The sequence below is a fragment of the Chiloscyllium plagiosum genome, chromosome 7, assembly GCF_004010195.1.
Source record: "Chiloscyllium plagiosum isolate BGI_BamShark_2017 chromosome 7, ASM401019v2, whole genome shotgun sequence".
Taxonomy (NCBI): Eukaryota; Metazoa; Chordata; class Chondrichthyes; order Orectolobiformes; family Hemiscylliidae; genus Chiloscyllium; species Chiloscyllium plagiosum.
Genome location: NC_057716.1, coordinates 72,478,360 through 72,494,294, shown reverse-complemented (window position 1 = coordinate 72,494,294; position 15,935 = coordinate 72,478,360). Strand labels below are relative to the sequence as shown.

Sequence of the window (15,935 nt, the reverse complement as noted above, 5' to 3'; positions counted from 1 at the left end):
CCTTCATAATTTTATATGTTTATACAAGATCCGCCCCCCTCATTCTTCTGAATTCCAATGACTATAATCCCAGTCTACTCAGCCTCTCCTCATAAGCCAATCCCCTCAACTCCGGAATCAACCTAGTGAACCTCCTCTGCACCCCCTCCAGTGCCAGTACATCCTTTCTTAATTAAGGAAACTAAATCTGCACACAGTACTCCAGGTCTGTCCTATCACCCTCACCTTGACCTTTTTCCACCTATCACATTTCCGACGCCCCTCCCCCAAGTCCCTCCTCCCTATCTTTTATCTTAGCCTGCTGGACAAACTTTCCTCATTCCTGAAGAAGGGCTAATGCCCGAAACGTCGATTCTCCTGTTCCCTGGATGCTGCCTGACCTGCTGCGCTTCTCCAGCAACACATTTCCATCTCATAAGCTGAAAATAACCCATGTTAAAGACTGGATCTGGCATGTGGAAGTGGGTAAAAGACAGGCTCTAAAATTACTGAATTTGATATTCAGTCCTGAAGGTGACAAAAGTTCCAAACAGAAATGAGATTCTGTTCATCCAGCTTGCTCAGAGCCTCGTTGCACCAGTGCAACAGGCCCAAGACAGAAATGTCGGCATAGGAATATGGTAGTATGTTGAAATGGCAACCTTAATGTTCCTGGTATTCTAATGGCACTGGGTATCTTGTGTTAATCTCCTGTCTTTTCCCGTTATCAGTGCATACTTATGTTGAATGCTGATGGTGAATCTGTTCATCTTGTGAATGGACTCAGACACTTATCCACCATTTACTGATAGAGAAAATAGGAACTTAAGGAAAACTAAAATTCTGATTATGCTTTCTGTACTGTTCTGAAGACATTCTAGATCAATAGTCAATAATATATATTTATAAAAGATTACTCGGCTTTCTCCAATACTGTTCGAATATATCAAAACGATTATCAAATTTAACTTTAAATGTTTGAAAACCATAATTAAATGATTGATTGGAAAAAATTTTCATATTTTGCATGCATCAGCCTGACATGATTAAACAAACAAAAACAAACAAACAAACGTCAATGAATTACATTAGCATAATCAACACTATGACCTCTACACCTTGATAATGAGTGTATAAACTGATTGGGAGTCAAGAGAACCAACTAGGTGAAGCCAGTTCAAATAGGAAGCATGTTGCTTCGTAACAAGCCTCAAGTTCTCTCTTTGATGGAACAAAGGTAAATACGGTTCAAGGTGGACTATATTAACAAATATATCAGAGTTAATATTTTAAAAAGGAGTCAGAACGGAATGAGAGAAAACAAACTGAAAAGCTTTACCGACAAGCATAAAGTAAAACAGCAGTAAGAAGCAGAGTCTAGATTAGATGAAGGGCTTTTGCCCGAAACGTCAATTTTCCTGCTCCTCGGATGCTGCCTGACCGGGTGCGCTTAACCAGCACCACTCTAATCTAGACTCCGATTTCTAGCATCGACAGTCCTCACTTTTGCCTAGTATAAGAAGCATTCAAGTTGTAATCAAGTGTTCCAAGAAAAATACATCTTATTGAAAACCAGTAGGATACTAATGTCACACGGTGGAAAAAGCCAAGGACAGAATTCAGGAAAAGAAACATTTGCTAATGCACGAGTTAAAAAATAACCAAAGACAAAAGGAGGTGAAAACAATGACAAAAGAAGCAGAAGAAATAATTAAGGCAAAGAGAAAATTAACTAAATTACAAAGGAATTTCAAAAGAAACGTGTCATTTGACAGACAATTAAAAGCAAATTAAAAGCAAAATAAAAGTATGCATCGGGACAAGACGAGTAAATTTTTACAAAACAAAGGAAGTGGGTAGAGATTGATTCAATTACAACATTTTAAAGGAATCTGGATAGGTATATGAATAGGCGGGGGTTTAGAGGAATATGGGCCAAATGCTGGCAAATGGGACTATCAGATTGGGATAGCTGGTCAGCATGGACTGAAGGGTCTATTTCCACGTTGGAGAGCTCCAGAATGAGGGAATTAATGAGGGAGAAATGATAATAATACAAAGACAAAAAGAACAGTACAGCACAGCAATAAGCCTTCAGCTCACCACGAATGCACCGACACATGATGCCTTTCTAACCTAAAAACCTTTGGCCTCCATGCAGTCCATCTCCCTCAATTCCCTGCTTATTCATATATCTGTCAGGATGTCTCTTCAACATTACTTCTGTATCCGCCTCCACCACCTCATCCAGCAGCACATTCCAGGCACTTAAGGTCCTCAATGTAAAAAAATCTTGTCTCTTATGTCTCCTTTAAAAACATACCCCCCTTTTACCTTAAACCCATGTTCCCTAGTAATTGACATTTTGACTGAGAAAAAGACTGACTATCCATTCTACCCATTCCTTTCCTTCTTCTAGCAGGTTACCCGTAGTCCTTTGATGTTCACGCAAAAATAAACCAAGTTTGTCCAACGTCTCCTCATAGTTAATACCCTCCAAACTAGGCGACAGCCTGGTAAACCATTTTTGAATCCTCTCCAAAGCCTTGAGTCCAAAGATATGCAGGTCAGGTGAATTGGCCATGCTAAATTGCCCGTAGTGTGAGGTAAGGGGTAGATGTCGGGGTATGGGTGGGTTGCGCTTCGGTGGAGCAGTGTGGACTTGTTGGGCCGAAGGGCCTGTTTCCACACTGTAAGTAATCTAATCTAATCTAATCTAAAAAAAACCCTTTCTGGTAGTGAGGTGACCAGAACTGTATACTATATTCAAAATGTGGCCGAACTAAAGTTCTTTACAGATGCAACATGACTTGCCAAGTTTTATACTCTGAAGTCCTGCCAAAGGCGGCAAAAGCACAATATGCCTTCTCGACTACCTTATCCACATCTGTTGTCCCTTTCAGGGAACTGTGGACCTGTATGCCTAGATGCCTCTGCATCTCAAATGCTTCTAAGGATTCTGCCACTTACTGTATACTTTGCTCCTGTATTAGATCTTCCAAAATACATCACCTTGCATTTGTCCAGATTCAATTCCATCAGCCATTTCTCCAACCAAGTCTCTGCCCGATCTATATAACGGTCAATCCTCTGGCAATTTCCTCACCATCTGCAACTCCCCCAATTTTTGTGTCATTTGCAAACTTATCAGGCCACCTACATTCTCCTCCAAATCCCTATGTGGATCCCAGCAGGGATGTCTGCTAAACAGCACTGGTCACAGATCTCCAGTAAGGGAAGACCCTTCCATTGCTACCCTGTCTTCTATGGCAATGCCAGTTCTGTATTCATTTTACCAGCTTCCCATGTGACTTCACCTTTTGTATTAATGGTCATGAAGGATCTTGTGAAAGTCCAGACAGACACCATCTACTGTCCTGCCCTCAATCATCTTTCTCACTTCCTCAAAAATCTCAACCAAGTGAAACAGAACATCCTGCGCACAAAGCTGATCATTAATAAGACCATATTTTTCCCAATGTGAGTAAATCCTGTTCCCAAGAATCTTCTCCAATAATTTCACAATCACTGATGTAATGCTTGTAATTTCCTGGATTGTCCCAGTTGTCCTTGTTAAACAAAGGAACAACGCCGGCTCTTCTCCTGTCCTCTGGGATCTTTCCTGGGACTAAAGAGGAGATAAAGATAAACCTACCCTCTCTCTATTTACCCCTTTGATTAGCATGCAGGACAAGCATGTTCCTGTGAAAATGAAGGACAGGAATTGCTTGATTCGGGACCCTTGGATGACAGGGAAAATTATCAGCATAGTCCAAAATTAAAAGGAAGCATACCCAAGGTCTAGGCAACAAAAAAAAACTAACAAACTCCTTGAAGAATATAGGGAAAGTAGGAAGGAGCTCAAATGGGGAGTTAGAAGAGGCAAAGGGTCTATGAAATGTCCTTGGCCAGCAGGGCTAAAGAAAATCACAAGGAATTTTATACATATACTCGGAGCAAGAGGGTAGCTGGGGAAAGAGTAGGTCTGCTCAAGGATAAAAGAAGGGAGGTTATGTGTGAAGCCAGAGGAAATTGGAGGGGGGGGGGGGTATCTTTATTGTGCACTTCACATTGGTATTCAAAGAGAAGCACGCAAGGGATGCAGAGATTAGGGAACGGTATACGAATACTCTCAGGCAGGTCAACATAGCGAAGGAGGAAGTGTTGGATGTGTTGAAATGTATTATGGTAGACAAGTCCCTAGGCCCTGATAGGATCTATGCCAGGATACTGTGGGAGGCAAGGGAGCCTTAACAGATTTATTTTACATCCTCTCTGGTCTTATGCGAGGTTGGTGCGGTCTGGAGGCAAGGTGCTAGCACAGACTGGGCCGAAAGGACTGTAAATCAAATACTTTCTTCTTCTACTGGACTTTCAGTTATTATTCTTCCAATTTTGTACCAAATATGTACCTAGGTATCTTAAACCCAAAATAGCGCCATAAGCAACGACATTGGAAACTGTTGGAGAAGACACTGAAAAACAGGATTTATTCACATTTGGAAGCAAATGGGCTTATTAGCGATAGGCAGCATGGGCTTTTGCAGAGAAGCTCATGTCTCACCAACTTGACGAAGTTTTTTGAGAAGGTGACAAGAGTGATTCATGAGGGTAGAGCAGTGGATGTTGTCTATATGGACTTCAGTAAAGCATTTAATAAGGTATCTCCTGGCAAGCTGATATAAGAGGTAGTGTCTCATGGGATTTGGGGTGAACTAGCCAGATGGATATAAAACTCAGTTGGTCATAGAAGACAGTAGTGATTGAAGGGTGTTTTTCAGAGTGGAGATCAGTAACTAGTGGCGTTTGCAGGGATAATGCTGGGAACTTGGGTACACACGTACACGCACGCGCACACACGGACACACACACTAAAAGGTATCCCAACCAGACCCATTCCCGAACCCTATTACTGTATATTTCACCTGGCTAATGCACCCAACATACACATCCCTGAATACTATGGGCAATTTAGCATGGCCAATTCACCGAACTTGTACATCTTTTGGATTGTGGGAGGAAACTAAAGCACTTGGAGGAAACCCACACAGACACTGGAAGAATGTGCAAACTGCACATAGACAGTCGCCTGAGGCTAGAATCAAACTCGGTTCCCCGGCGCTGTGAGGCAGCAGTGCCAGCTACTGAGCCAGCATGCCGCCCGATATGGGCAACTTGCTCGAAACGTTGAGGAATCCATCTGTTCTGCCAATTTCAGGCTTTTGCAGTTGCAGTCATGTTGTGATAGCTGTGTTGGCAGAGTTCCAAATGACTTTGGGAATGGGATAGAAAATTGGGAATCTGGACTGTTTCACCATTTTCAAATTGTTTCTGAATCATCCTCACCCCGCCACACTGAGGGCCTTTGTATTTAAGCACCACAGTCAACTCCAGTTCCCCCTTCCCCAACCCCATACCCCAAAAGTCACTAATGGCCATAGAATTAATTGTTAACTCTACATCAAAAATAAATTCCTAGTCATATCCAATACATCTTAATGACAAGATGCAATGGAATAGAATAGAACAAAATAAACAAAGACTGATGTTGCTGGAGAAACTCAGCAGGTCTGGCAGCATCTATCGAGAGAAAACAGAATCCAGTGATCCTTCTTTAGAACAATGGAATAGAAACTGAGCAAACTCAGCTTTACATGCATTTCCTAATCCAATTCTTTTAGAAAATTTAGCACAATAAGTATAGTTGTTCCTTTAACACTGATGCCTTTAAACTGAAAATAAACTATTAAAATGCTTCAGAGAAAATTAATTGCTTGCAAATGTTATGTTGCTTGAAGTTGTCTTTTGCAATATTAATACTGACTGAATAATGGATGGATAAAATCTTAAAGTTACAGCTAGGCTATTTAGGGACAGAATTAGAAATACACATTTCTACACTAACAGAAATCTGAAATTATTTGCCTTTAAAATCTGTACATATTGGTGGTTAATTAGAGCTGTCAAGATTAAAGTCTATAATCTTTTTATTAGGAAGGAGATCAAGTAGAATGAATGGGTTTTAGGCCACAGTCTAATTGAATGGCACAGCAGGGCCAGAGGAGATGAATTCCTGAAGGGCTTATGCCCGAAACGTCGATTCTCCTGTTCCCTGGATGCTGCCTGACCTGCTGCGCTTTTCCAGCAACACATTTTCAGCTCTGATCTCCAACATCTGCAGACCTCACTTTCTCCCCAGAGGAGATGAATGCCTACTCCTGTCCCTCTTAATGTGAAAGTCTTCTGTCTGTTATCTGCTGAAAGTATGTAAAGAAGCTAAAAATTAATCTGACACTTCTTTCCCTATACAAAGGAATATAAGTTTTTCCACGTCAACAAATTTGTCGCTATTACTGCATCGCAATATTTCGGAGGTGGTAACCATTATACAGTCATTACAGCCCAGGAAGTGACCTCCCAAGCCCATTAAGTCAGTGTAGAGCAATTCTATCAGTCCCATCCTCCTGTTCTGTCAACTGTAGTTCTTTAAATGTACTGCCACAAAGTGCCTATCCAATTTCCTTTGGAAATCATTCACAATTTCAATGTGCACAGGTGGTCAACCCTTCCATTATAAATTCTGTTTTCTTGTCCACGTGATGTTGTTTCTCATAGACCCATCAATATTGCCATATTTTTAATCTCAATCTCCCAACATGATATCTACTTAAATGTTGTATCATCTCAGTGGGCAAAACATTGGTACCAATGAGGCAACGCTGTGTATAATCCATATGTCGCACTCTGAATTATGTTCCAAGAGTTTCAATACAATTTTAGGGGAATGTTAGCCACATGTTGACATGCAAGTTTTGATTATGTCAGGACTAACCTGTTTAGTACCTAAGGTCAGCTCCCCCATTACTTGAATCTGCATGTTTTGGTTTGAAGAAAGGGAATTGAACTCCAGCTAATCTGATGAGCAGCATGTTGACAGAATGCATCGCTGTGCAAACGAGAAGCCAGAAAGAATACTCAAATGCTTCAGTCTGCATCTTGAAGACAAAGTTTGCCTCTTTGTAGTTTGCAACCTTCTCAGACAGGCGATGACTTTTTACTTCAGAGGTAAACCAAAGGAACAGGCAATGGTATTTCAAAAGGTATAGGCCATTCGGACCATGGAGAGTCTCATAAGGTCTTCCAAATGCATTGAACATAAAGAATCCAGCCGTCACCAAAGCAAATACAATTATCAAAACAGAAAATAGTATTCCAGCAACAAGAGCTACAGGAATTGCATCAAAGAGTGTTGGAAAAAACATTATCTGCAGGTTCCTTCCTCCCAAGCTGCACTCCCGGAGTCATCATCTGTGGAAAAGCTGATCCACCCGATGAATTTTTCCAGTTCGCTGCTGGAAGCATTAATAAACTGGGTGCCAGTCTGACACAGGATGGTAGCTTCTATCTTGCTGGAAGTGCTCAGGGGCAGAGCAACAGTCAGAGGCCACGTTCAGCAAACCAGCTCCGCACAGAGTCACTTTGTTCTGGGTATCTCTGTCCCCACGGAGGAGAAAGTGAGGACTGCAGATGCTGGAGATCAGAGCTGATAAATATGTTGCTGGAAAAGCGCAGCAGGAGAATCGACGTTTCGGGCATAAACCTGAAGAAGGGCTTATGCCCAAAACGTCGATTCTCCTGTTCCTTGGATGCTGCCTGACCTGCTGCGCTTTTCCAGCAACACAGTTTTCATCTCTGTCCCCACCCCTGGCAAAGAGCTCCCAATGCTGTAGCAGAGATACAGAGCGATGGACATTTTCTCTAAAATCATTCACTGTACAGACCTCTCCTTATACTCAGCAGGAGGCACCTCATTCTAACTGTTTCCAAAGAATGATTAAAGACTCCATTCGAATATTAGCAGGAATGCTCCAGGACTTAGCGGAACTTCTCAAAATAAGAACAACAAAACCATTCCTGCTCCACTAGATCGATCCCCCCGTTTACCAGCCACAAGGCCTGCTCCCAGTTTACACTGTCTCCAGTGTAACGTGTGTATATATGCACACACAAACAATCAAATGATGTGGAAGAAAACATATGTGACCAGATCAGTAAGTTTGTGGATGACGCTAAATTTAGTGGAGTCACAGAGAGTGAGGAAGATTGTCAAAAATGCAGCAGGATATAGATAGATTGTAGATTTGGGCAGAGAAATGGCAGATAGGGTTTAATCTGGACAAACGCAACGTGATGCATTTTGGAAGATCAAATTCAGGTGCCAGTTATACAATCAACGGCAGAACCCTTAGGAGCATTGACATAGAGCAATTTGGGTGTACAGGTCTACAGATCCATGGAACTGGCTAGACAGGTGGATAAAGTGGTCAAGAACGCAAACAGCATATTTGCCTTGGGTCGGGCAGGGCATCAAATAGAGGAGTTATAAAATGTTACGGCTCTATACAAGTTTAGTTAAGCCACATTTGCAATATTGTGTGCAATTCTGGTCGCCACACTACAGAAGGAAGTAGATGCTTTGGAGAGGTTGCACAGAATGTTTACAAGGATGTTGCTTGGTCTGAGGGTTTTAATTATAAAGGAAAGTTTGGATTAACTCAGATTGTTTTCACTGAAAAGACAGAAGCTGAGGGGTGACCTGAAAAGAGGTCTTCAAAATTATGTTGGAACAGATAAGATGGATAGTCAGGATGGAAAGGTCAAACAAGAGGGCACTGTTTCAATACGAGAGGGGAAAGTATAGGGGAGAAGTGCAGGGAAATATTTTACCTCCCCAGTGGGTGGTAGGTGCCTGGAACACAATGCCAATGGAGGTGATGGAAGCAGACATATTACCTTGATAGTCACATGAACAGGAGGTGAACAGATGGGTAGAAACCGCATATGAACAGCAAGTAGCAGATGTAAATAAGGACTAGAAATCGGTGCATGCATGGTGGTTTGAAAGACCTGTTCCTCTGCTGTCTTGTATCATGTTGTACTTTTGTATAAAAGTTGCAAATGGAGGGGTTGCAAAATGCCAAGTATTGACTACATGAGTTAAAATGGCGTCTACTATGCGGAACTGTGCAAAAACAGTCAAAGAATAAGGAAGTGAATGAGTTTAAGTCACGTTTAATTCCTACAGTCTGGATACCTTGATTTCAAGCTTGTGAAATGAATAATGCAGTGTAACTGCACTATTGTTATAAACTGATAAAATTAAAGATTTGTTAAGTTTGTAACAAACTCACCATGTGTGTTGATTTCTTGAAAACTAAGAAGCTGGCAGAGATCAGATGATTGTCTTGTTAGTTGTGACAGGGCGATAGAATGAGTTTTGAGATAACCTCAAAAAACTTAAATGAAGTGACTGCTGAACCTTACGACGACAGATTCCACCAATTCAACAACTGCTTAAACTCTGAGCATCAAGATGGCAGCTTCTGCCTTTCCAGAGCTGATCACATGAGTAGCAAGCAATGAGCATGCTGTTAGGAATTGTGTCCAACATAACTGGCTAGCTCATGATGAAAAAGGCTGATCAATTTCCTGGAGGCAGAAGGAGAAATCTCAACACTCCTTTCATTCAGACTTTTTGTAAGCACAGTAAACATGTGCAAATCATAAATTTAGGAGTATTGAATTGTTGATGCCCTGAGTAAACCTCCGAACCAAAAAAAGGGCACAGTCACCTTACAAAACACTTTAGTCAGGTACAAATGGCAGCTGAAGCATCACAAGCCTAAAGGATTTCTTCTCAACTGCACAAAAATAAAATGAAGATTGGAGTTTTCTGTGATGGATTCACACTAGCTCATCCCAAAGACTAGCAAGCTTCTAGTTTTTCCAATCAAAATTACTGAAGCCATTGTAATGAAGCATGATACAAGAGCAGCCAAAGCTGACAATCCTGCAAAAGGTTATTTTGGAGGTAGGGTCTTCAAATTGTGCTGGATAATCACTGGCTTCCAGCAAACTCATATCCCAGACTGACTTGCCCTTATAGATTAATGAGGCATTTCGAAGCAGAGACTAGTGTTTGTTCTGGGTTTGGCTTTGCAATGCGTTGAGGAAGATGAAATTGACATAAAATGGGGAAAAGCTGAAGATTATACCTGAATTTCAGCTATGATAATTCTTTTGAATTTGCATTGAAATTACATCTTCATGGGACCAGGAAGTCTGGAGCCATTGTCATTTTTCACTAATTTTCTTGAAAAGGTGAGTGTTTCAAACAGCACCTGGGAGGCTCCCTTGCAGTTTAAGTAACTGCCCACAGATATGTTCAGACATATATACGTGTCTCTGTCTTTACAGAAACCTCAAAAGAAATTGCCCAATGTCCCCGGAGCTCAGTTGGTCATGATAAATTGGATTCCTGGTACTTTTAAAAAAAATACTATCATGACAAAAATGATGAACAGTCCTATATTTTAAAAGGTATTGTTCTCTATTTAAACAAACTCAGACATTTTAACAAAATTCCTGTTGATCTTAAGTACAGCACTTTCATCTGCACTTTGAGTAAATGGGACTGAAAAAGGACAATAAAAGACACTAAAGAAAGGAAATAAAAATCATCCAGATTATCTGCACTTCAGAATCAGCAAAAATAAATTTCATTTGGGAAAAAGACAAAATGGTTTTAAAAGGTACAGAGTCATAGAGTCAGAGATATACAACATGGAAACAGACCCTTCAGTCCAACTCGCTCATGCCGACCAGATATCCCAACACAACCTAGTCCCACTTGCCAGCACCCAGCCTATAGCCCTCCAAACCCTTCCTATACCCATCCAAATTGGTTTCTCAATTTCCCGCTATCAGGGGGTGTATAATACAATCCCAATAAGGTGATCATCCCTTTCTCATTTCTCAGTTCAAGTGATATTAAACTGCACAACTTACAATTTAATGTATTTAACTTCAAAATCCAAAATGTCAGACCAGAGTCAAAAAACATCTTATTGCTTCTCAAATACTCCCCCATAGCTGAGGTTTCTAGTATGACCACAATATTTCATTTCTACGCCTACATATAAAGCCCCGATATCAAAGACCAAAGATTTGTTCACAGACTAATTTATCTGAATAGACTTCATGTTAAAATGCCACTAGATTTTTTTAAGCTTATTAGTTCTTCAAAATGCCTTACATGCAGATACACAAAAGGTGTAGAATAAAGCAATACGGATACACCATATATATTGCAAATCAGAACTAGCTGTTTACATTTACTGCACTGTAGTGAAACTAAGAAATTACTGCAGAGCACTAAATACAAACACTGCACGTTGCTTTACATTTGAAACAATTTGCACGTATGTATCACCTTAAAATGTAAACAGAGTTCCAAAATGCTTCACAAATGCAACAGCACATCATGAAAATACATGCCTCATGTTAAAACAATTAGGAGTACCCAAAGACTGGGCCTAACACATGGGTTTGGAGGAGGACTAATAAAGTGGAGTGAACAGGAAAGGGAGTTTCGAGCAGTAGAACCAAGTTAGCTGAATGCTTGAAGTCCCTTGGTGGGAGGAAACACAGAAGGCCTGAGAGGATGGGAGAATTCAGGAGTAAATATAGGGCTGAAGCAGTTAGAGCTGTTATGAAGCAAATCTAGAGTTACTTATAGCTAAGAATTATGATTTTGCATGTTATATGTTTTCTTCTTGCAATGGATGAGGACATTGCTCAGAAGGCTGGTGTTTTTTGCCTATCTCAATTCACTTTGAATTGACTGACTCTCTTCTCATTTTAGAAGACATATAAGAATCAACCACATTGCGAAAGGTCTAGAGTCAGATGTAGACTAGACCAGCTAAGAATGTTAGATCCCCCTTTCCTGATGAATATTAGTGAACCAGATGGGTTTTTACAACAACTGGCAATGATTAGAAGGTTGCCATTAGACCGGCTTTTAATTGCAGATTTCAATGAATTCAAATTTCATCAACTACTCAGTAAGATGGTAAGGAAAGCCAGAGAACTGTAGATCAGTGAGTCTGACATCAATGGTAGGCAAGTTGTTGGAGAGAATACTGAGGGACAGGATTTACATGTATTTGTAAAGGCAAGGACTGATTAGGGATAGTCAGCATGGCTTTGTGCCTGGGAAATCATGTCTCACAAACTTGATTGAGTTTTTGGAAGAAGGAACAAAAAGAATTGATGAGGGCAGAGCGGTAGAGGTAATCTATATGGATTCTGGATTAGTGGTGCTGGAAGAGCACTGCAGTTCAGGCAGCATCCAAGGAGCAGCGAAAATCGACGTTTCGGGCAAAAGCCCTTCATATGGACTTCAGTAAGGCATTAAACAAGGTTCCCCATGGGAGACTGGTTAGCAAGGTTAGATCTCATGGAATAGAGGGAGAACTAGCCATTTGGATACCAAACTGGCATGAAAGTAGAAGACAGAGGGTGGTGGTGGAGGGTTGCTTTTAACACTGTAGGCCTGTGACCAGTGGAGTGCCACAAGAGTTGACGCTGTGTCCATTGCTTTTCGTCTTATTTATAAAAAAGATTTGGACATGAACGTAGGAGATACAATTAGCAAGTTTGCAGATGACACCAAAATTAGAGGTGTTGTGGACAGCGAAGAAGGTTACCTCAGATTACAACAGGATCTTGATCAGATGGGCCAATGGGCTGAGAAGTGGCAGACGGAGTTTAATTTAAAATAAATGCAAAGTGCTGCATTTTGGGAAAGCAAATCTTAGCAGGACTTATATACTTAATGGTAAGGTCCTGGGGAGGGTTGCTGAACAAAGAGACCTTGGAGTGCAGGTTCATAGCTCCTTGAAAGTGGAGTCGCAGGTAGATAGGATAGAGAAGGCGGTGGTTGGTATGCTTTCCTTTATTGGACAGAGCATTGAGTACAGGAGTTGGGAGGTCATGTTGTGGTTGTACAGGACATTGGTTAGGTCACTGTTGGAATATTGCTTGCAATTCTGGTCTCCTTCTTATCGGAAGGATGTTGTGAAACATGCAAGGGTTCAGAAAAGATTTACAAAGATGTTGCCAGGGTTGGAGGATTTGAGCAAGAAGGAGAAGTTGAATAGGCTGGAGCTGTTTTCTCTCGAGCATCGGAGTCTGAAGGGGTGACCTTATAGATGTTTATAAAATCATGAGGGGCATGGATGGGATAAATAGACAACGTCTTTTCCCTGAGGTGGGGGAGTCCAGAACTAGAGGGCATAGGTTCAGGATAAGAGGGGAAAGATATAAAAGGGACCTAAGGCCCAACCTTTTCACACAGAGGGTGGCACGTGTATAGAATGAGCTGCCAGAGGAAGTGGCGGAGGCTGGTACAATTACAGCATTTTTTCTTTAAGAATTCCTACAGTGTGGAAACAGGCCCATTGGCCCAGCAAGTCCACACCGACCCTCCGAAGAGTAACCCACCCAGACACATTCCTCTACCCTATTATCCTGTATTTACCCCTGACTAGTGCACCTACACATCCCTGAACACTATGGGCAATTTAGCATGGCCAATTCACCTTGCCTGCTCATCTTTGGACTATGGGAGGAAACTGGAGGAAAGCCACACAGAAACGGGCAGAACGTGCAAACATTGCACTGCTATTAAACCCTATTAGCTCAGCAATAACCTGCTCAAATGATAGCCAGTTGGATTTCACCATGGTCTTCTAGCTTCATCAGCTCTTGACATCATTCCAGCCTTTGTTCACATATGGACAAATAAGCTGAATTCCAGAGGTGAGGTGAGAGTGACAGTCGATGACATCAAGGTTGGATTTGACCAGGTGTGGCATCAAGGACCTCAAGCAACACTGGAATAAACATGTATCGAGGCAAGCCTTCCACTCACTGGAGTCATACTCAGAACATAGGAAGATGGTTGGGGTTTTTGGAAGTCAGTCATCTCAGCTCCACGGCATTCCTGCAGGAATTCTTAGGGTAGTGTCCGAGGCCTGACCATCATCAGATGCTTTAATGACCTTCTCTTCATCATAAGGTCAAAAGTGGGTGATGTTCACCAATGATTGAACAATGTTCAACATCATTCGCGACTCCTCAGATACTGATGCATTCAATAATCAAGTCCAACAAGATCTGGAAATATCTAGGCTGGGCTAATAAATGACAAATAACATTTGTGCAACACAAATGCCAGGCAATCCCATCTGCAATAAGAGAGAATCTAGCCACTGCCCCTTGACATTTGATGGTGTTACCATAACAGATGCCCAAACTATCAACATCATTGTGGCTTCCATTGACCATTAAATCAACTAGACTCACCACATAAGCACAGTGGGCTAGAAGAGCTGGTTAGTGGCTAAGAATACTATGGCAACTAACTCATAGCTTGATTCCCCAAAGCTTGTTGACAAGGCACAAGTCAGGAGTGCGATGGAATACACCCCACTTGCCTTGATGAGTACACCTCCAAGAACACTGAAAAAGCTTGATATCATCCAGACAAGCAGCCAACTTGATTGGCATGACATCCACAAATATCCATTTCCTCCACCACTGCCATTCAATAGCAGAATTATGTACTACATGCAAGATGCACTACAGAAACTAACCAAAGAACCTGTGATAGCACGTTCCAAATCCACAACCACTTTCATCTTGAAGCACAAGGGTAGCAGAACCTTGGGAATACCACCACCTGCAAGTTTCCCTCCAAATCATGACCTGGAAATATATCGCTGTCCCTTCATGGTCGCGAGGTCAAATTTCTTTCCTAAAGACACGGTGGGTCAACCTATCGAAGGTAAAGTACAGCAGTTCAGGAAGATAGCTCACCATCACCTCTCAAGGACAACTTGAGACAGTCAAAGCACACTGCCAGCCACCGACACCCACGTCCCATGAGAACAAAACAAAAGCTTCTTAGACCATGTAACAGTGACATTTTGGATTTGTTGTTGGCATTTGCCAGTTGTTGACAGTTAATTCTCACAGTTGCAAGGTTAGCTTATGAATCAAATGGTGGACCAACTCTGAAATTCTCCTGCTAAAGAAATTCATCTCCTTTAAGATCCATCTCTTCAGTATCTTTGTATACAAAGTAGACTTAATATTCTGAGCCTAGTGACCTTCTTCACAACTGGTGGTAGCTAGGAAAAGATGATTTTTTACGGAGTGAGGGGTCGTTGATGGTGGTGGGGAGGGTGCGGGAGGAGATAGTAAAACGAGGAGCCCACAGAGAGAAAATTAGGCAGGCAATGCGTGGTTAACAGTGAGCCAGGGAAGAAAGATGTATATAAAGACGAAAACGACAATGGGTGGGTTAGTAATATAAATAGTGTAGAAGGTTGTCAAAGGATACAGTGGGATAAAGATCAGTTGCAGGTATGGGAGAGAAATGGCAGTTGGAGTTTAATCAAAAGTGGAAGGCATCTGGAATAAAATATCTCAGAACTTCTGCAGTGTTTCAGCGAGGTTCAGCACAAGCTGGACAAACAGCACTCATCTTCCACTCGGAGACCGTCCAACTTTCACTCAACATCAAGTTCATTTCCTTCAGGTGCTCCGGTTTCCTCCCACAGTCCAAAGATGTGCAGGACAGGTGAATTTGCCATGCTAAGTTGCCCAGAGTGTTCGGGGATATGTAGGTTAGGTGCATTAGTCAGGGGTAAATGTCGAATAAGAGTAGGGGAATGGGTCTGGGTGGGTTACTCTTCGGAGGGTTGGTGAGAACTTGTTGGGCTGAAGGGCCTATACATACTGTAGGGAATCTAATCTAATCTATTACTTTACAGCCTGAACACCTTCTTTCATGTCCTTTACCCACTCTCATACCCTCAACTGTGTTATAATATGGGCTACTTCCAGCATAGCCAACACAAATTTAATCTGCTCACTGTCCCCATTACCAACTTTCTTCATCCCTGGCTGACTATCAACCATCCCTTTGTCTGCCTAATATTCTCTCTCTCTTTGAGGCTCCATCTCTAACTATTCACCCAGTCCTGTTCGAACCTCACCCCACTTCTGCTCATCATTCGCGTAAATACCGCCTTTTTCTAGCTACT

At 41.7% G+C, this 15,935-nt stretch overlaps 2 protein-coding genes across 5 annotated transcripts in view; both read right to left on the bottom strand.

Moving 5' to 3' along the window:
• The window catches only part of zranb3 (zinc finger, RAN-binding domain containing 3), a 178,628-nt gene that overhangs the window by 148,398 nt on the left and 14,295 nt on the right, over positions 1-15,935 (bottom strand). The gene's annotated exons all lie outside the window — the stretch shown is intronic.
• On the bottom strand, positions 6,816-14,618 carry LOC122551890 (clarin-1-like). The gene is given in 3 exon segments (XM_043694462.1): positions 6,816-7,300; positions 7,303-7,397; positions 14,593-14,618. Coding segments are annotated over 3 exon segments (606 nt in total).